Below are 22,187 nucleotides of genomic sequence, written 5' to 3' on the forward strand. Positions count from 1 at the left end.
TAACACTTTATACATAATCTGCTAGCTAGTGCAGCCTTCCTTCTCTTTTCCCAGCATCAAAGTGTATTCTTGAGGAGCTACTGCATGGAAAAATCCCAGTAGGTCAGATGTCAAGTTTCAGTAACTTTATTTGATGTCAGAAATGCCAACAAAGTTAGGGACCCACTGAGAGGTGGAAGTGGGCTTTATTGAATCTGATTAGAATGTTAAACTAAGAACCTCATGTTTAGTTTTGAAAATTTTTGCATGGCGGCATTAGATCAATGTGTTATTTTTGGATGTGTCGTCGATGTCTTTTTTCTACAGACCAGTTCTGTCCGAATATCCAACACATTATGAAACCATACTGGTTATTTCCTTTAGATTATGTATTATACTGATAAAGAAACAGATATGATTTTATAATTCACTGATAATTCCTGCATCTACTAATACTGGTCTGGGGTTTATAGTACTTCTTGGGATTTGTTTTCTTATGGCTTTATGCTGTTAGCGCAGAGCTAGTTATAGACAGTCTGTAATAACTACATGCATGTACAGAGCATACATAGAGACTTACGTGCAGCAGTGCATTTTGGGTATTGTATATTTCCCGATCTGCATGTCGCCTCCAGACCCTTTTCTGGAGTCATTTCTCCATTACATTGAAATTTGATTATTTGTCCATTGTCCAGTACTGTGCTTACATTGTAATGAATATTATTGTCAATCATTGCCGCCTGCTGTAATACACAAAAACCTGAAAAAGATAATAGTGTAAATTATTATTATTATTATTTATTTATATAGCGCCATTAATTCCATGGTGCTGTACATGAGAAGGGGGTTACATACAAAGTTATAGATATCATTAATAGTAAACAAATTTACAATGACAGACTGGTACAGAGGGGACAGGACCCTGTCCTTGCAGACTTACATTCTATGGGACAGTGGAGAAGAGACAGAAGGTCTGGGGTGCAGCAGCTCTGGTGGTCTTGAGGACGCAGCTCGGGTGGTGGTGAGGCGGCAGAATGGTTATTGCAGGCTGTAAGTGTGGCGCCCCTGAGGGTTCAGTCGCCACAGAGGTGCTGCACCTCCTCCTGAGGTGTGGTGCCCCACCATCCAGGTAAGGTGGAGACACCTGACCACACTCCAACACCTGCATCCCACACAACATAGTGTAGCAAAGCACCATTGGTGGCTCCCTGTTTGGAACACGAAGAGTGCTGGGAGGTGGGTGGAGCTAAGTTGCACAAGTGAGCCGGAGATGATTAGGACTAGGTTAGTCTGTGAGAGAAGATCCCGAGTGGGATGGATGGAGGGAGGTGCTGCAGCAGTCTCCTGTGACCTGGAGCTGCTGGCACTGGAATGAGATATAGAAAGCCTGATTCTCCATAAGGAAGAAAGATTTGTACGGAACGTAAGGAGAAGAGAACTAAGGACTAGGGTCAGAGTGGACCCCTTCCTCAAGTTCTAAGCGCATGGCCGGGGTCCAGTCCCCGAGGTTGTATGGATACTAATGGTCCTGCAGCAGACACCAGAGGAATAGAAGTTGTCACCACTTTATTCCCACACAAGACTTGGGGGCACAATAGCAACGTGAGTGAGCCGGGACTTGGTAGTAAGGAGTCCCCGAAGCAGGCTACAGCTGTCTGCCATACAAGTAGAGTTCAAAGGAACATCTTAAAGGAGGAACTTGGGTTTAACACACAACCACAAGTACTTCATTACAAGCGCTAGAAAGGAGACGTTCAGAGAAGGCATATGTTGGCGGAGTGTTGGAACGGAGTACTTCATCTTGCCTGGAGGTTGGCTGGGCCCCTGACCTGGAGGACACAGCACCGAGGTGGGCACCTGTATGCACAACAGATTGTGAGTAAAGCTTTGGAACTACATGCCCTGGTGTCCTCCGCTTATTCCTGCATTAACCCACTCAGCACTACTACATCTCTGTGCTTAACACTGCACCGTTACGCTCTCCTCACTATCTCCCCATTTACACTGCCCTGGGACTACAGCCCTACCTGTGGAGGGCTACAACATCATTGCTGCACCACACCATCTGTCCCAGAGAAGCAACCCTGCAGCGCTGGACAAATTGACCAGAAACCACAGGTGGCGTCACGAATCATCCACTTATAAACTTTAATCAGCCACGCTTAACACCATCCCCTTTCACATGGACGCCCAGGGCCACGGACCGGGTCACCGCTACTGTGACACTTCCCTCTGAGATACCGGCCTGGTACCGAGTACCCCACGGCCCTGGCAGTCGACCCATAAGCTTTCCTGAAAAGATGGGTTTTCAGGTTCCGTTTGAAGGATCCGGGGGTGGTGGATAATCGGACGTGTTGAGGCATGGAATTCCAGAGGATAATAATAATAATAAAAATAATAAATTTTATTTCTATAGCGCCAACATATTCCGCGGCACTTTTCATTTCAGAGGGGATTTGTACAGACAATAGACATTACAGCATAACAATAATCACATAGATTATAACAAATACCAAGAGGAATGAGGATAACAAATACCAAGAGGATAGATGCAAAGATATATAAAGAATAATTTAAACAATAATAAGCAAATGCAGTCTTCTTAGGCTCAAAGACATACACTCACTGGCCACTTTATTAGGTACACCATGCTAGTAACGGGTTGGACCCCCTTTTGCCTTCAGAACTGCCTCAATTCTTCGTGGCAGAGATTCAACAAGGTGCTGGAAGCATTCCTCAGAGATTTTGGACCATATTGACATGATGGCATCACACAGTTGGCGCAGATTTGTCGGCTGCACATCCCTGATGCGAATCTCCCGTTCCACCACATCCCAAAGATGCTCTATTGGATTGAGATCTGGTGACTGAGGAGGCCATTTGAGTACAGTGAACTCATTGTCATGTTCAATAAACCAATCTGAGATGATTCGAGCTTTATGACATGGCGCATTATCCTGCTGAAAGTAGCCATCAGATGCCTGTTCTTAGCTGAGAGGAGTGGTACCCAGTGTGGTCTTCTGCTGCTGTAGCCCATCTGCCTCAAAGTTCGACGCACTGTGCGTTCAGAGATGCTCTTCTGCCTACCTTGGTTATAACGGGTGGCAATTTGAGTCACTGTTGCCTTTCTATCAGCTCGAACCAGTATGCCCATTCTCCTCTGACCTCTGGCATCAACAAGGCATTTCCGGCCACAGAACTGCCGCTCACTGGATTTTTTTTCTTTTTCGGACCATTCTCTGTAAACCCTAGAGATGGTTGTGCGTGAAAATCCCAGTAGATCAGCAGTTTCTGAAATACTCAGACCAGCCCTTCAGGCACCAACAATCTTGCCACGTTCAAAGGCACTCAAATCACCTTTCTTCCCCATACTGATGCTCGGTTTGAACTGCAGGAGATTGTCTTGACCATGTCTACATGCCTAAATGCACTGAGTTGCCGCCATGTGATTGGCTGATTAGAAATTAAGTCTTAACACACAGTTGGACAGGTGTACCTAATAAAGTGGCCAGTGAGTGTATATATTAGATATTGCACATGTGGCGCCCCTGAGGCTTCAGTCACCACAGAGGTACTGCACCTTCTCCTAAGGTGTAGTGCCCCACCATCCAGGTAAGGTGGGAACTCCTGACCACGCTCCACACCTGCATTCCACACACAGGATAGTTCAGTGGGGCCTCCTAACAGCTTCAGGTTGGGGGTTAGCAGAGCACCCCTCGTGGAATCCTGCTTCGTAACACGAGATGTGCTGGGAGGCGGGTGGAGTGAGATGATACAAAAGAGAGGGAAGGTGTAGGATTTCAAGGCAGTCAGACGAGGGTGAGAGAGAGAGCAGGCTGACAGCAGGTCAGCCTGAGAGGAGCTCAAGGCGGAGGAAGGCAGTCAGACAGGAGAGGCTGAGGACTGGTCTTAGTGGAACGAGCTCCCTAGGGAAGGAAGAGAAGGAGAAAGAGACGTAGACTGGAGACTACAGACTCCATGAGAGAGATAGAACAGATCGGAATGAAGGAGAATAGAAGGACGGTGGGAAGCTGGTTGAAGAAAGATAGAGAACCCTTCCAGTCCAGAGAGCGCAAAGGCCGGGGCCCGGTTCCCGAGGTTGATTGGATCTTTATGTCCGGCAGCAGACACCGGAGTAGTGGTGAGCCGCTAACGCCTTGCTCCCACCATAGACTTGGGACACAACAGCAACTGAATAGAGAGCCGGGACGCAGTGAGGAGTCCCCGAAGCAGGCTACAGCTGTCTGTCATACAAGTAAAGACTAGAAACACCTAGAGAGAGGCATTCCAGGGTAACAAAGTACTGGAGTGCTTCGCACCTGAAGGCGCATTGGAGGAGTCGTTCAGTAAGGTACATGTTGGCGGAGTGTGGAAGGGAGAATCCTATTATGCCTGGAGGTTGGCTGGAGCCCTGACCTGGAGAACACAGTACGGAGGCAGGCAGTTGTGTGAACTGCAAACAATGAGTAAAGCTTTGGAACCGCATACTCTGGTGTCCTCCAGTTATTCCAGCACTGCTACACCTGGGTAACAACATCTATACCATCCGGCGCCTCTCCCCATCCATTGCACCTACACTGCCCTGGGACTACAGCTCCACCTGTGGGGAGCAACACCATCTTGGCTGAACCACACCATCAGTCCCAGCGGATCTGTGTGCAGCGTTGGCTCAACATCTTACTTGCCAAACACCACGGGTGGCGTCACAAACTATTCTAATAAACTATAACACCATTAACATCGCCGCCATTGATCTTGGGCGCCCAGGACCACAGACTGGGTCACCGCTGCTGTGACACATTCCCGCCTTGACACCGGCCCGGTACCAAGTAACCCCGCTGCCCTGGCTCAGTGTGGGCAACCCAATTTTGGCTTCATGAACAGGATGATGAGACCCGATGCCATCGGGTTCCGTGTGCCTTGGATTTACAACTTTTGAAAATGTGCAGAAGACCAAATTTAATAGACTGTAAAATGGACATTAGAAATGGCTGCTGTCATGGAGAATAAGGGCATAAAGAGATGGGAGGTCCTAAGAAAAGACCGCGAAGAGTCTTGGGCCTTCCCTGCCTGAATTACTATGTGACAGATGCATGGCTCACCCCCGAGGGGTTCGTATACTGGCTTGGTATGGAGGCGCTGGAAGAAGACGCCGCCCCCGGAAGGAGGGCCAAAGAAAGCCAGTGGCGAGCAGAAGGGCGGAGCAAGAGGAAGAACGGCAGAACGCCATTTTGGAGAGTGAGGGAAGGAGGCCTGCGGAGCACGGGGAAGTGCAAACCCCCGGCGCCATGGCTGATGGCTCCAACCCGATCCGCGAGATGAACTGTCGGCATTTGGAAGAAGAAATAGTCACGCTGACCACCCGGCTGCGGCTGAGGCAGGAGGCCTTGGGGAGACTGAAACGGCAGCGCGCCCAGGAGGGGCCTACACCTGCGATACCCACGACACTGGTACCCGCCGCTGCTGCACCGGATCTTTTCCTGGCAGACCCCACGGAGCTTGGAGCTGCTGCTATGCCACCAGCAGCGTACTCTGTCCCTTCTTTGCCGCTGATACCGGAGGAGTTGTACACAGCCCAGGGAGCTGAAGAGGAGCTCCTGCCCGGACCTGGCGCAGCTGCGCAGGTCCCGCCAGCCACCTCCGTGGAACTGGAGCTGCTATTAGCTCCGCTGCCATCCCTGACATCTCATGGGGCAGCACCCGCTACCACCACGCCTGCACCGGAGCAGAGCCCGCACCGCCGGGAACTCCCAGGTATTTATCCCGGCCATCCTAATGGGTTGATGAGGAGGAGGACCCTGCTGTTGGGGGTACAGTTGGAACAGGCGCGCCCGATTCGACATCTACAGACCAGAAGGGGATCTGGAACGTTTTGGGACGGTGATTTTGGGATTCCTTTGCTGCCCAGTCCCCAGGTAGTTGCTTGTCAGCGCCGCCAAGATGTAGAGGCCCAAGGAGCTAGACCTCGTACCAGGCCAGTGGAACCACCTATTGAGGAAGAACAGTTGATGGGCATTGAGATACATCATGGGTTCCATTTGCCACAGCTTCAAGACACTTTAACAAGAAGTCAGAATCACGAAGATACCACCTCTGAGAGCAATTCCAGTTCAGCTTCCAGAACCCCAGGAGGGGATCACCAGTAGAAGAAAAATAATTTACTAAATCTTGTTACCCAGGAGGGTTTTGTTTGCACCAGTTGTGCCTTGTTTGTTCTCATGTTTTTATGGTAGCACTTTTGTTGCCTGCTTTTGATGGGCAGTGTTTTTCTACAAATGGAACTGTGGAGATCATGAATGCTGTGTGATCCAAAACTTTCTTGTAAATAGTTTGCACCCCTTTGGGTGCTCTCTCTTGGTTTTACATATAAAGACTCTTTGCGAAGATGATGTTTTTGAATGGACACTTTTCGAAGAATGATGTCTACCTCAAGGGACACTGCAAGAAATGCAGTGTTCAGCACCTTACAAGAATTTTGAATGTTTTATGAAAAAGTATTTGATAATATTGTGTCTTATGAAAAGTAAATGTCTTTCATAGAATGCTTGATACAGAGAATTAGAAAAGTTTTGAGATAGAATGTGAGAATTGAAAAAAGACTGAAGAATTGAAAGTGACAGGTGACAGGCCAAGTACAGATGGTCAGTGTCTTGCGTCCAGTAGAAAGAGAGAAAGAAAAAGAGAATAATTGATAGAAAATGTAATAAAGAAAATGTGCTGAGTATAGCACTTTGAATTAAGAATTGCACTTAAGTAAATTTTTGATACTAAGATAGGAAGTTAGCCTGTTTGTAATGTTTAAGAAATATGCCTCCTACATTAGGAAGATTAGATAAGTATTGTTAAACAGCATTTAAAATTTTTGTGTGTTCCTGTATTGTACCTTTTGTTGTCTTGTAGCCCGCGGACGTGCTGTGCTTAATGGTGCGGTATGTGGCACCCCTGAGGCTTCAGTCGCCACAGAGGTACTGCACCTTCTCCTAAGTTGTAGTGCCCCACCATTCAGGTAAAGTGGGAACTCCTGACCACACTCCACACCTGCATTCCACACACAGGATAGTTCAGTGGGGCCACCTAACAGCTTCAGGCTGGGGGGTTAGCAGAGCACCCCTCGTGGAACCCTGCTTCGTAACACGAGATGTGCTGGGAGGTGGGTGGAGTGAGATGATACAAAAGAGAGGGAAGGTGTAGGATTTCAAGGCAGTCAGACAAGGGTAAGAGAGAGAGAGCAGGCTGACAGCAGGTCAGCCTGAGAGGAGCTCAAGGCGGAGGAAGGCAGTCAGTCAGGAGAGGCTGAGGACTGGTCTTAGTGTATCAAGCTCCCTAGGGAAGGAAGAGAAGGAGAAAGAGACGTAGAATGGAGACTACAGACTCCATGAGAGAGATAGAACAGATCGGAACGAAGGAGAATAGAAGGATGGTGAGAAGCTGGTTGAAGAAAGAAAGAGAACCCTTCCAGTCCAGAGAGCGCAAAGGCCGGGGCCCGGTCCCCGAGGTTGATTGGATCTTTATGTCCGGCAACAGACACCGAAGGAGTAGTGAGCCGCTAATGCCTTGCTCCCATCATAAACTTGGGACACAACAGCAACTGAATAGAGAGCCAGGACGCAGTGAGGAGTCCCCGAAGCAGGCTACAGCTGTCTGTCATACAAGTAAAGACTAGGAACACCTAGAGAGAGGCATTCCAGGGTAACTAAGTACTGGAGTGCTTCGCACCTGAAGGCGCATTGGAGGAGTCGTTCAGTAAGGTACATGTTGGCGGAGTGTGGAAGGGAGAATCCTATCCTGCCTGGAGGTTGGCTGGAGCCCTGACCTGGAGAACACACAGTACGGAGGCAGGCAGTTGTGTGAACTGCAAACAGTGAGTAAAGCTTTGGAACCGCATACTCTGGTGTCCTCCAGTTATTCCAGCACTGCTACACCTGGGTAACAACATCTATACCATCCGGCGCCTCTCCCCATCCATTGCAGCTACACTGCCCTGGGACTACAGCTCCACCTGTGGGGAGCTACACCATCTTGGCTGCACCACACCATCAGTCCCAGCGGATCTGCGTGCAGCATTGGCTCAACATCTTACTTGCCAAACACCACGGGTGGCGTCACGAACTATTCTAATAAACTCTAACACCATTAACATCGCCGCCATTGATATTGGGCACCCAGGGCCATGGACCGGGTTACCGCTGCTGTGACACATTCCCGCCTTGACACCGGCCCAGTACCGAGTAACCCCGCTGCCCTGGGCAAGCGTGGGCGACCCACACCCTCCACATATATTTATCTATATTCACAATTACAGAGATACATAAGGAGTAAATTAAGCCATGAGAATAGGTATATCTTCTTGGACTCCAAGATATCGAGAATAGATGGAAATCAGGTTGATGGTCATAATATATACCCATATTCGTCTAATGATCCATATATAAGACAACACTAAGGAAAATTAAAAACATAGTTAAAATATGGGGAAACAACACCACACACAGGTGTCTCCCAAACAACAGAACAGTGTAACTTACTTATAGGAATGGGGCATAACTAATACTCTCATTGAGTCCAGATGGTTGAACTGTACCCAGTGTCCATATCCATCTGGACTCAAGTTGGGCCAATCTTCTAGAAATGCCACCACCATGAATGCCTATGTCTAACATATCTATGCCCCTAACCCTGAGAAGGCTACCATCGCATCCATGAAACCGTCTAAAATGACGGGGAATAGTTTTCAAGGATGATACATCTTCGGTGGTCGCTGCTGCCTCAATGCCCAAAACGTGTTCTCTAACACGTATTTTCAGCTGCCTAGTTGTCATGCCCACGTAAATCATACCACATGGGCATACAGCATAGTAAATCACGCTCTTACTCGTACAGGTAATGTATTTCTTGATTTTATACTCCCTAGAACCATCTTGATTCATAAAAGTCCCTATACGGTCAATATTCGGGCAGGCAACGCAGCGGCCACATGAAGAACTACCACAGCGTTCTGCCACCTGATCAAGAAATGTAGCCACTGGTAAACCATTATAATGACTACGGACCAATTGGTCCCTCAAGTTCTTTTATCTTCTGGCAGCAATGGCAGCCCTCTAAGGAAGGAACCTGACAATTACCGGATCAGGCCTTAGTATATACCACGATTTATCAAGAATCTTCCTCATGAGGGAAAAGTGTGAATGATAATTGGTCACAAACCTTATATGCTCAGATTCCCTTTTGGGCTTGGACCTGTAAAGTAGTGCATTTCGCAATGAGTATTTGGCCCTATTAAATGCCTTCTTAATCCTACGATTACTATAGCCACGTTCGGATAGCCTCTTTTTTAAATCTTCGGCTTGTCTGTAGAAATCGTTGTCGGTGGAACACAATCTATGCAGACATAGAAATTGTCCAGTGGGGACAGACTGGACCATATGACCTGGATAGGAGGAGGTCGCATGAAGTAACGTATTGGTGGACATAGGCTTACGAAATATATCGGTCTGTAGTTCACCCCTACTATTCTTTTTTAGTATCACATCCAAGAATTCGATGCTCTCATGATCATATTTATAGGTAATAAAAATGTTTAACCTATTCTTATTCAAGGATGTCATGAAAGCCTGGAGATCATCACTAGATCCCTGCCAGATCAGAAGTATATCTTCGATGTACCATGTCCAAGAGATGACACGGCACATCGACGGCAACCGATCCGACAGGGAGAGGTCTCTCTATCACAGCCCCAGGAACAGGTTAGCATAAGCAGGGGGAAAGCTGCCCCTATAGCTGTTCCCTGGAGCTGCAGGAAGAAAGACCCCTTAAAAATGAAAAAATTATGAGTCAAAGTAAATTTTAATAACTCAATAATCAATTCTCTGATGTCCCCCTGCAAGTTAGACATAATAAGAAAAAATGCTGTTGCACGAAGGCCATCTTCATGCCTGATGCTGGTGTATAGGGACTCGATGTCCCCAGTCACCAACATCATATCGTCTTCCACATCCAGGCCGTCTACCCGCCTCAACAACTCCCCGGTGTCTTTCAAAAACAATAGCAACCCCTCAACTAACGGCTGCAACTTGGAGTCTATCCATCGATTCACGTGCTCTACAAAATTACCACTGCCCGATATAATGGGGCGGCCAGGGGGCGTCTGCACATCCTTATGGACCTTCGGCAATAGATAGAAAGTCGAAATTGTTGGCTCAGGTACAATAAGAGCAGTTGCCAATTCTTTGGATATGGTGCCCGCATCCTTAGCTCTATTGATGATGGTAAGGAACTGTGCAGAGTAGGCGGACAATGGGTTAAATGTGAGCTTTTTGTAGCAGACCTTATTATCCAGTTGACGAAAGGCCTCCTTTTCATAGAGAACCTTAGGCCATACTACCACATTGCCCCCCTTGTCCGCCGGTTTAAATACCTTATCCGTTAGGCCCTGAAGGACGCGCAGACGCACACGTTCCTCTCTAGTTAAATTGTCCCTATACACATAACGCGGGATCTCAAGGAGCTCCTTACTCACTATCTGTACAAATAAGTCCACATTGGGACATGAGGACAGGTGTCACTTTTGGGTATTTTCTATCATATAGACCCCTCAAAGTGACTTCAAATGTGATGTGGTCCCTAAAAATAAAATGGTGTTGTAATGGTAATGGTGTAATAGTGTTTTATTGGACTTGTGGCAGATCTGGCTCTTCTGAAATTTAAATGTTGTGTTTTCCTTTTGGTATAGCAAGAGTTAATGTCTGTCTCTTGCTGGCTGTTCTTTTAGATTGGTCAGCTGATGTTGGTTGGTAACCACTCCCACCTCCATTTAAATAGTCACATGACCCATCAGCTGATTGTAATAGAGTTATTCTATGCAGACCAGCTAGGGGTTTGGAGCTCTCCTGTTTCGGTGATGATACTGCTGTGGGGGTTCAGATTCATGGTGCCATATTCTCTGCTGCTTTAGAGTTCAAATAAAAAACTGGAGTCTGAATTGAGAAAGTGAGTTAATGTGTATGCACGATGTAAGTGCATATTAACACATGACCATTACACAGAGAAAAACGAAAACAAAAAACACAAATATTCTAAAATAAAAAAATTAAAAAATAAACTCCAAATAATGCATAAAGGTAATAATAATAATAAGGGTATTTAATAAACATAATTTTGATCAAAATAATGTACAAGCCATCCCGCCACGTCAAGGCAACCCTGCCCTGCTACCAAGTCATATGCACCCCAATAAGCCTTTGAACCTACATACTGGATGGGCCCAAGAAAATCCACTTCACATTATGCATTTTGTACTCCCGTACTCTTTCTTTATGCATTGACAGGCCTGCCCTGCTGCCAAGTCATATCCACCCCAATACGCCTTTGAACCCACATACTGTATGGGCCCAGGAAAATCCACTTCACATTATGCATTTTGTACTCCGTACTCTTTCCTTATGCATTGACAGCAAGGCCTGCCCTGCTGCCAAGTCATAGACACCCCAATACACCTTTGAACCCACATATTGGATGGGCCCAGGAAAATTCACTTCACATTAATGCATTTTGCACACCTGTACTCTTTCTTTATGCATTGACAGGCCTGCCCTGCTGCCAAGTCATATGCACCCTAATACGCTTTTGAACCCACATACTGGATGGGCTCAGGAAAATCCACTTCACATTAATGCATTTTGTACCCCCATACTCTTTCTTTATGGATTGACAGGCCTGCTCTGCTGCCAAGTCATACACACCCCAATACGCCTTTGAACCCACATATTGGATGGGCACAGGAAAATCCACTTCACATTAATGCATTTTGCACTCCTGTACTCTTTCTTTATGCATTGACAGGCCTGCCCTGCTGCCAAGTCATATGCACTGTGGTGTAATAACCACTGTGTCCGCTAGGGGGTGCTGTGTGGAGGTCCCAGGAGAAGGGATGAATGGCAGAGTGTTGAGTGGCCGTTATGTATCTCAAAGTGGGTGGCTTTGAGATGGAGACTTATGTATGTGTGATCAGCAAGGACATTGCTGAGGTGCTGCGTTAATATGTGAGGGAGAAGTCTCCAGGTAACTAGAGAGTTGGGGGGGCCTGGTTACCTACAAACCCACCCAGGGGGTGTGTTTAAAGCACAGTTGTAAAGAGTGTGAAAATGCCTGAAGGACCTGTGATGAGGTCAGAGTCATGTGACCCAGTGGGCGTGGCTATGAACGATGTAATGTTGCCGGGGTGAGTCACAAGGGGTGATTGCAGGGACCTGGTTGGTACAGAGTGGAAGGTCCCATGGGGAGAGTTGTCTCTTGGCTAACAGCCTGTAGTGTAATGACTGCCAGCATCTGAGAGTCCCAGAGGAGAGAGTGGATGTCTGCAGCGTGGAGCAACAGCCATGAGAAAACCCAGACATTGGTGAGATAATGATGAGGCTGAAGAGCCTGTGTATGCTGGACATTGCTAACAGAGGGAAACTCTGTAATGGACGCTATGCTGGTGAAATGAACTTTCTCTTGCTTTGATGGTTTACGCTGCATAATAAACCACATGGACTGCTATGTTTTGTTGGAAAACCTGTGCCGGATGTGATTTGTTTGCTGCCTAGGGAGAAACCCCTACTTAAATGACAGTGCTACCTCACATTTGGTGGAGAATTGCAAAGGGCAATATTGTAGCCTTTCTGCTAGGGGCAACGGAAAAGGACTACAAAGTCGGTTGCTAAGGGCAACGCTGAGCCAGGAGGGCTGACGGTATGGAAAGCCGTGTGATATGCTGACTGGAGTCAGTGGAAAAGACTTATAGAGTCACACAACTAGCAGCAGCCGTGGAGTGTGCCTATGATGAACCTAGACGCCTCGTCATGGCCGGAGGACTAAATAAGCCTAAAGCAAGAAAAGGGAAAAGTAACTGCCCCAGAGCAGACCCCAAAGGAATAGACAGCTCCCACACATGTATTGATGGTGAAACAAGATGAAAACACAAACACAGGTAGGAAAATAGGCTGAGCAAACGATGGGGCCCAAACTAACTAGAAAGGAGAGGAAAGGAAAGACACTGTCTGCGATCTGCAAAAAACCCTACAAAAATAATGTCCAACACTTCTGATAACAAAATTAACCCTGAAGTCACTAGACTTCTCCCACTATATCAGCACTCTGAAATATTCTGAGACAGAGCAAAAAAGAGGCCAATCCAATAAGGGACAAAAAGCAAATTGGCAAATACAGATAAATAAGAGTGGAAATTCAGCACAGCCCAAGCGGGGCTGGCTGGCCACAAAAAACTGAATAGACCAACAAAATCAAGTGTGAACATTAACAGAGAAACTTAGCTTGAGCTGACTGGAACAGAGCTGAGAACAAAGACCTGACAAGCAGAAGGAATCACCAGCAACTGAATAGGGCATCGGCTGTCTTAAATCCAATCCGAGACTCCTGAGGTCCAATCGTCATCCTCATTCTCAGGTGGCAGATCTCCACCGATCAAATCAGCCTCACTACCTCCTGTTACCACCAGAGGAAGTCTGGAAGGAGAACTCACAACTGGTGAACCAGAGAATGAACTCACAACAGACGTGATTGTAGACAAGAGACTGTTAGTTTTTAAAAATCTATAAACATCTTTCAAGTGTACCCTGAAACCTAAAGCTGTCAAAGCCTTTCTTGAATTGCAAATGGTAATGGAACTCCGACAATATGTTTAGAGCAGGATGCATTATATTGAAAGACGACCTACATTTCGTAGTTTTTTATGGTATGATGAGTCCCTCTATGCAGTATTATTTTCAGGACAACCTGGCAATTAACAGCAATCATATCTTTATTCAGCCTTTCAAGGAAAGCAGAAGCTTAACCCATTGATTACTCTGGAGAATCATTACAATCAACTTTCCCAGTATCTTCAGGCAATTAATGAAACAAATAGCTGCTACTATGTGTTCCTGAAATACAATAGAGAACTGCAAGAATGTGAAAATGTGGTAAAACATAACTGTGACCATGCTAATTTGTCCCTTACTGTTCCTTTCAGCTGTGAATTAAATATTGGAGACACAATAGATGATCAGAAAACCTTGCAAAGAGGTAGTTTAGATATAATAACAGCATTTATTAATCTTCCTGTTTATAATCCAGGAAAGAAGGAACATGCAGTCTCCCTCCTAGAATTTATCTCTGCAAAAATTGATTACATTAAGCCCTCTGCATCTACAAGCATTCAGCTGTCACTTTTTGGTATTGAACACTTACCATGTGATGCAGCCAAAGTTATGGCTTTCAATGAGAGAAAAAAGATATAGTGACTAGGATCCTATGGGGCATTACTACATTAATGCACTTGTGCTCTCCATTTAATATTTTATAGGATAACCCAGAATTTGTTCAGAAATATGAGCCTCCAGTTACAGAAATCATGTGTGTAAACCATGTCTTCCACTTTGCCAGTAGTCTTCTCCCAAAGAAAGACCCCCTATGTGTGTCTAGTTTTGAGCAAACATGTATCAGTGATCCAATGGGAAGAGGAACAATATCTTTAATATACTCAATTGTTAACTCACCTCCTGATGAGGAAAAATTGAAATTTATGAAACAGTGGGAGGAGGTGATGGGATTTGATTTCCCACTGGAGGATTGGAGATCTTGTTGTGATACATCGTCCAAGGGAAGCTAACAATCGTCACTTGTGGAGACCTCATTAAAGGTTCTCTACAGAACCAATCTCGTTCCAACTAAACTTCATAGTATATATCCAAATATATCAGCTGTATGCTTTCGAGGCTGTGGTCTACCGGGGACATGAAACACATCTGGTGGACTATTCCAGAGGTTTCTGATCTCTGTCATAGAGTAAAACTCATGGTGGATCAATTCATAGGTAACATGAAAACTCAGTTCACAGTCTTAAGTTGGTCCTGCCATACATATTCCTTATGCATTGAATGCAATGGCCGCCTTGACCCAAATTTGCACGCACCCTAATCCCCCCTTGGACGAAATATGGAGGAGGGCCTCCTAAAAGAAAATGCCCATTACAAAGGAGCGTGTCTCCTAGACTTGTAATGCCCATACACATAGTGCATGGGCTGACAAACATTTCCCCATGGGGGGTATATTTCTTTAAAGTATAATATGGGCGTCATAGACACACTTGCCAAAAAACTGAACTGCCTGTAGCAGCACAGAACACATTAACCCTGGTCATCTAGTGGCGGACAAGGAGGAGACCTAATGATAAATCATACTGAAATCATACCAATAAATTAAAAATGTGAATCCACCTATGAAAGAAACTAACTAAAGGGAGGGGCGAACACAGGTTCATAGATAAGAAGCCTGAATGTGATCAATGAGATATGTTTGTCCCTAGCAACAGCTCAGAGACAGGGATATAAATTAAAATATAATACAATAGGATTTCAATATTTTCATATTGGAGGGTTATACACAACGTCATAAGAGGATGTTCCACAGATAGGAAAAATGGAAAATCTAATATATAAAGCTCAATGTGGGTGTGTATGTATGTATGTATGTATGTCCGGGATTGGCATCCGCACAGTTGCAGCTACAGCCACAAAATTTGGCACTGTCACACGTCTGGACCGCGAGAGCCTCATAGGCTATGTTGTGAGACAAAATTTTAACCCGGCGCGTTCCAATTCAGCAAACAATTTTTGCCCCTATCTACATAATGGGAAAAAAGTTTATGTATTGGCATCTGCACCTTCGTAGCTACAGTCACAAAATTTTGCACAGTCACACGTCTGAACCCCGAGAGCATCTTAGGCTATGTTGTGAGGCAAAATTTTAACCCCGCGCGTTCCAATTCACCAAACAATTTTGCCCCTATCTACATAATGGGGAAAAGTGTATGTATGTATTGGCATCTGCATCGCCGTAGCTACAGCCACAAAATTTTGCAAAGTCACACGTCTGGACCCCGAAAGCGTCATAGGCTATGTTGTGAGGTGAAATTTTAACCCTGCGCATTCCAATTCACCAATCAATTTTGCCCCTAGCTACATAATGGGGAAAAAGTGAAAGGAAAAGTGTTGGAGGCAAATTGACAGCTGCCAGATGTGAACAAGGGGGACTTAAAGAATGAGAGCGATGGCGCCAAACAGTATATACCCTACGGTTGCTAAGGTGGGGCCCTGACATGGGATACTCACCACACACGGGGATATGAACACACACACAAAATGCGCCACACACTACCACGTGCTTCAACACATATACCACCCTCAGCACACATTTCACCACACATACACCAACCTCGTTACATAAAAGTCAAAACGCAAAAGTCGCCACTCAAAACTCGCCACACTGTCCCAGAGCTGTTTAAAAGATGAAAAATGAGCTGTGATTGGTTGCTATCGGCATCACTTTTCTTTGTAGACAGTTGTGGTAACTGAGGCCTATTATTCTTATCATTTCTATGGTGTTATCATCCTTCTGTAAAGCTGGAAATAACACAATTTATTACCGTGCCAACACAGACAACCCTCTGACACAGACTGCAGGGGGAACCCAGTATCACACAGGATAGGATTAGATACACGGCTCAGCAGTCAGTATCATACAGGATAAGATTAGATACACAGCTCAGCAGTCAGTATCACAGAGGAGAGGATTAGACACATGGCTCAGCAGGCAGTATCACACAGGATAGGATTAGATACGCAGCTGAGCACAGAGTATCACACAGAATAGTATTAGATACACGGCTCAGCAGTCAGTATCACACAGGATAGGATTAGATGCACGGTTTTTATGTGCAATATAATCATTATAATTTGTTATAACTAACCACAGTTGGTTACTATGCCCAGGCAACGCCGGACTCTTCAGCTAGTATTACAATAAATGTGAAGAAGATACGTACATCACATTTGTATGACATTTCCCTCCTGGGGGAGTAGCATTTATTTTGGTTTAAAATTATTAACGGGCATCATAAAAACACCCTTGCCAAAAATTGGACTGGCTGAAGCAGCAAAGAACACGTTAACCCTGGTCATCTAAGGTAGGACAAGGAGGAGACGTTGATGAAGGCCTCATTAAAACCTCTGCCCAATGTAAAGGAGAGGGTCTACTAGACTTGTAATGCCCATATATGCAGTGCATGGGCTGACAAACATTTCCCCATGGGGGGTACATTTTTTAAAAGTCTAATATGGGCATCATAGATACCCTTGCCAAAAATTGGACTGCCTGTTGCAGCACAGAACACGTTAACCGTGGTCATCTAGTGGCAGACAAGGAGGAGACATAATGAGAAATCATACTGAAAAAAAAACAAATAAATGCAAAATGTGAATCCACCAATGAAAGAAAATAACAAAAGGGAGGGGTGAACACAGGTTCACAGACATGAAGCCAGAATGTGTCCAATGAGATATGTTTGTCCCTAGCAACAGCTCAGAGACAGGGATATAAATGAAAATATAATGACTTTTGCATCATGTAATACGTTGACCCTGGTGTTCTACTGGTTGTGGATGATGAGGATGAGGATAAGGAGGAGGAGAACACCAAACAGACCCAATCATGAAGCGGATAACCATGTGTGATTGTGAAGAGGTGCATGAGTATACACCTCCCCAACCAACCACTAAAATAAATTGAGGTTATGTTTTGATGTTTTCATTCGGTGGTGTACAGAAGTCTTGGCCAATCCAGCTCTTGTTCAGTTTGATAATAGTCAGCCTGTCAGCATTCTCAGTTGACAGGCGGATGTGCTTATCTGTTGTAATTCCACCAGTGGCACTAAAAACCCGCTCTGACAGAACACTAGCAAGCAGGGCAGGCCAGGACCTCCAAGGCATAGAGAGCCAGCTCATGCTACGTGTCCAGCTTGGATACCCAAGAACTAAAAGGCACAGAGGAATCCCAAAGGGCATTTCTACAATCTGCAATGTACTCCCTCTCCATCTTCCCAAACATTGCACTTCTAGTGACACCACCCCTTGCCACTGTGGCGGCACAATGGGAGGGTCTCAGAAAATTGTCCCAGAACTTTGCCATTGTTCCTCTGCCAGAACTGAGTTGCACTTCTGGCTCTCTTGCTTGGACTCCTTGGCGGTACAACAAAATCTGACGTCTGCTGCCAGCGTTTTCACATGGGAATTTTTTAAGATATTCTGCTACAAGGGCCCTCTGGTACATCAATGTTTTTGTACACCTCTGTGCCTCTGGAATAAGAGATTGAAAGTTTTTCTTGTAGTGTGGGTCTAGAAGTGTCACCAACCAGTAACGAGTGTCCCTGAAAATTTTGATAATGAAAGGGTCCCGGGAAATGAAGCGCAATATAAAGTCAGCCATGCATGCCAGACTACTAACAGGCAAGACTTACGTGTCCTCACCAACAGGACAACTGATCGTGTTGTCCTCCTCCAATTCCCTGTCCTCAGGCCATCCCCACTGAACAGACGGTATGACAGCTGTGCTTATAGTACCATCTATAGCGCATGAAAGTAGCTCCTGTTCTTTTTCTTCTACTCCTCATTGTCTACTAATCCACATTGTGACAACATGAGGCTGGGCTGACTGTAATCGCCCTGTATGTTTCCTTGCTCCATGTTCTCATGCTCTTCCTGCAATGCATCATCTCTAATTGTGAGCAGAGAGGTTTTCAGAATGCTGAGAAGCGGGATGGTGATGCTAATGATGGCGTCATTGCCGCTCAACATCCTGGTGCAGTCCTCAAAGTTCTGGAGAATGGTACATATGTCTGTCATACATGTCCACTCCGGAGGTCTTATGTATGGAGTTGCAACTGAATATCGATGGCCTTGTTGATGCTGGTAGTCAACAACTGCCCTCTTCTGCTCACAAATCTTTTGCAACATATGCAGTGTAGTGTTCCAACACGTGGGAACATCACACACCTGTTGGTGAGCTGGAAGATGCAAACGCTGCTGAAGTCCGGCAAGCGCAGCTGAAGCTGTAGCAGACTTTCTAAAATGGGCAGACAGATGGCGTATTTTCACTAGCAGATCCGGCAGCTCCGGGTGGCTATTGAGAAAATGTTGAACCACGAGGTTAAGCACATGGGCTAGGCAAGGTCCGTGTGTGAGCTCACCTTGCTTCAGATCCGCCACCAGGTTCCGGATATTGTCACACATGACCATGCCTGACTATAGGTTCAGCGGTGTCAGTCAAATATATGACTGCTATTTCAGCGCTGTCCACAGCTCTTCTGCATTGTGCGGTTTGTCACCTCTGCAGATTAGCTTCAGCACAGCCTGTTGCCGCTTGGCTGAGGCAGTGCTGCAGTGCTTCCAGCTTCTGTCTGATATGTTCATTTCAGAGATGGAGGTTGAAGAAGAGGAGGAGGAGGTGCAGGAGCTGTAGACTGTGGGGGCAACCCTGATTGATGTAGGGCTCACAATCCTCGGCGTGGGAGGATGTGTTCCATCCCAAGATCCCAGGGTCCCAGCTTCCACTATATTTACCCAGTGTGCCGTCAGTGAGATGTACCACCCCTGCCCACAGGCACTTGTCCACGTGTACATGGTTAGGGGGACTTTCCCAGTAACAGCATTGTTGAGGGCACAGGTAATATTGTGTGACACATGCTGGTGTAATGCCGGTATGGCACAACGGGAGAAATAGTGGCGACTGGGTACCAAGTACCTTGGGATGGCCACCGTCATCAGGTTGCGAAAAGCTTTCATCTTAAAGAGCCTAAAAGGCAACATTTTGAGCGCAAGCAGATGAGAAATGTGCGAATTAAGTACCGTGGCCTGTGGGGCATTGGCTGCGCATTTCCGCTTGCGTTCCAATAACTGGGATATAGACAACTGGGCTGGGCTGGGCCAAGGACGTGGACGGGCTTGATGATGGTGCTGCTTGACTTTGGGCAACAACAGGTGCAAGGCCCAAGGCATCTTCACAGGCACTGTGAACTGGGGACTGACTTGGACGCGAAACAGTGGAAGAAGCAATGTTGTCACCTGCAGACAGGGTTCCTGGAGCCTGGGGTCTGGCCCACAAAGTCGGGTGTTTTGCTGCCATGTGCCTAATCAAGCTCCTAGTGGTCAGGTTGGTAGTTTTGCTACCCCTGTTGATGCGGGCATGGCAAGTGATGCATATGGCCTGTTTGGGGTTATCAGCAGAGTCCTTATAAAATAAACAGAATCAGAAAGATATAACAGAAGAAATGGCAACTATTGTCCTGTTGGTGTTACGGAGAAAGGATGCATGCCTTCTATCTGCGGCCACCACACTGCTTCTTTCTGCCTGTTGGGGTGATATGCCTCCTTCCTCATGTGTACTACTTTGCTCACTCTGCATGCCCTCCTGTCAGGTTGGGTCAGTCACTATGTCATCCACCACCTCATCTTCCACATGACAAAAAAGCAATAAACTGGAAACACTTTCACCACGCACAGATAACAGCTGGTATGAAGATACCGCACCAAGAAGTGGGTGGACTTTTTTTGTTTTGTGGCCTAAATACTGGTTTATTTCAGCTAAATTAAAAGCGAAAAAGGGAAAAAAGCTGTAAACTGGAAACACTTTCACCACGCACAGATAAGCAGCTGGCACAAAAGTACTGCACCAAAAAATGGGTGGACTTTTTTTGTTTTGTGGCCTAAATACTGCTTTATTTCAGCAAAATTAAAAGCGAGAAAGAGAAAAAAGCCGTAAACTGGCAACACTTTTAACACGCACAGATAACAGCTGGCACGAAGATACCGCATCAAAAAATATTTTGTTTTTTGTTTTTTCGGGTCTAAATAATGCTTTATAGAAAGAACACCGTGAGCACAACTCAAGATGGTGCTAAGGTTAGGTTCCCAAACTGTTAAAGCAACAAATATAAACCTAGCACTCAACTTAAAGGTATTTGCAAGGTGGACACCGCACACTTTTAACACGCACAGATAACACGCACAGATAACAGCTGGCACGAAGATTCCGCACCAAAAAATGTGTTTTTTATTGACCCTAAAGACTGTTTTATTTCAGCAAAAAAGCAGCCAGAGAAAAAACAACACAGAAAAAACCCGTAAACTGGCCAAACTTTCGCCAGCTGGCACGAAGAAACCGCACCAAAAAATGTGGGTTTCTTTGCCCAAAATACTGCTTTATTACAGCAAAAAGGCAGCCAGGGAAAAAAACAGAAAAGAGCCATAAACTGGCCAAAGTTTCGCCACACACAGATAACAGCTTGCATAAAGATACCGCACCAAAAACTGTGGGGGTTTTTTTGCCCAAAATACTGCTTTATTTCAGCAAAAAAAGCAGGCAGGGAAAAAAGAAAAAAGCAGTAAACTGGCCAAACTTTCGCCACGCACAGACAACAGCTGGCACGAAGATACCGCACCAAAAAATGGGTCACTGTTTTTTTTCCCAAATACTGCTTAATTTCAGCAAAAAAGCAGCCAGGGAAAAAACAGAATAAAGCCATAAACTGGCCAAACTTTCGCCACACACAGACAACAGCTGGCATGAAGATACCGCACCAAAAAATGTTGTTTTTTTGCCCAAAATACTGCTTTATTTCAGCAAAAAAGCAGTCAGGGAAAAAAACAGAAAAAAGCCGTAAACTGGCCAAACTTTCGCCAAGCACAGACAATAGCTGGCACGAAGATACCGCACCAAAAAAATAGGTGGGCTTTTTTTTATGGCCCTAAATAATGCTTGGTTTAAGCAAAAATAACAGCCAGGCAAAAAAGAGAAAAAAGCCATAAACTGGCAAAACTTTCAGCACGCTTAGATATGATATATGCAATGCTCTATATACACACATATAGTGCCTGCAGGTCTAGCACTGATGTGTATACAGCGACATACACTCCCCTGCCTGCCTAACATGGAACCTATATAATGCTGAATTAGTCCTTAACGGGACTGTTGGCTTAGCTGGATGTGAGTATTTAGGATGGTAAACCCCACACTAACTCAGAAATCCCCAATTCTGACCCCATTAAGGAAGCCGCTCTCCCTACACTCTCTGAATCCGGAGCTGAATGCGCCTGGGGACGTTGTGTGGGACGCTGGAAGGTGAGAATAACACCATTTTTTATTTTAATTCTTTTTTTAACAGGGATATGGTACCCAAACCCTGGAGGACAGTCTCTTCTCCTCCAGACTCTGTGTACCATCCGCATATTTTCCGCTTACTTTGCGCATGGTGGGCATAGCCACATGCGGAAAGTAAGCGGAACAATGCATTCCTATGTGTGCGTAATTCCTGCGATTCGCACAAAGAATGAGCATGC

General features: G+C 45.8%; 1 protein-coding gene across 3 annotated transcripts in view; it reads right to left on the reverse strand.

The window, feature by feature from the left end:
• The window catches only part of CFH (complement factor H), a 712,377-nt gene that overhangs the window by 20,922 nt on the left and 669,268 nt on the right, over window positions 1–22,187 (reverse strand). For all 3 annotated transcript variants that reach the window (XM_073582879.1, XM_073582878.1, XM_073582877.1), the window contains one exon: window positions 560–739. In XM_073582879.1, the coding sequence (XP_073438980.1) occupies window positions 560–739 (180 nt within the window). The remainder of the gene's footprint in view (window positions 1–559; window positions 740–22,187) is intronic.

The sequence above is a fragment of the Dendrobates tinctorius genome, unplaced genomic scaffold (assembly GCF_039654945.1).
Source record: "Dendrobates tinctorius isolate UK_male_01 unplaced genomic scaffold, ASM3965494v1 ptg000074l, whole genome shotgun sequence".
Taxonomy (NCBI): domain Eukaryota; kingdom Metazoa; phylum Chordata; class Amphibia; order Anura; family Dendrobatidae; genus Dendrobates; species Dendrobates tinctorius.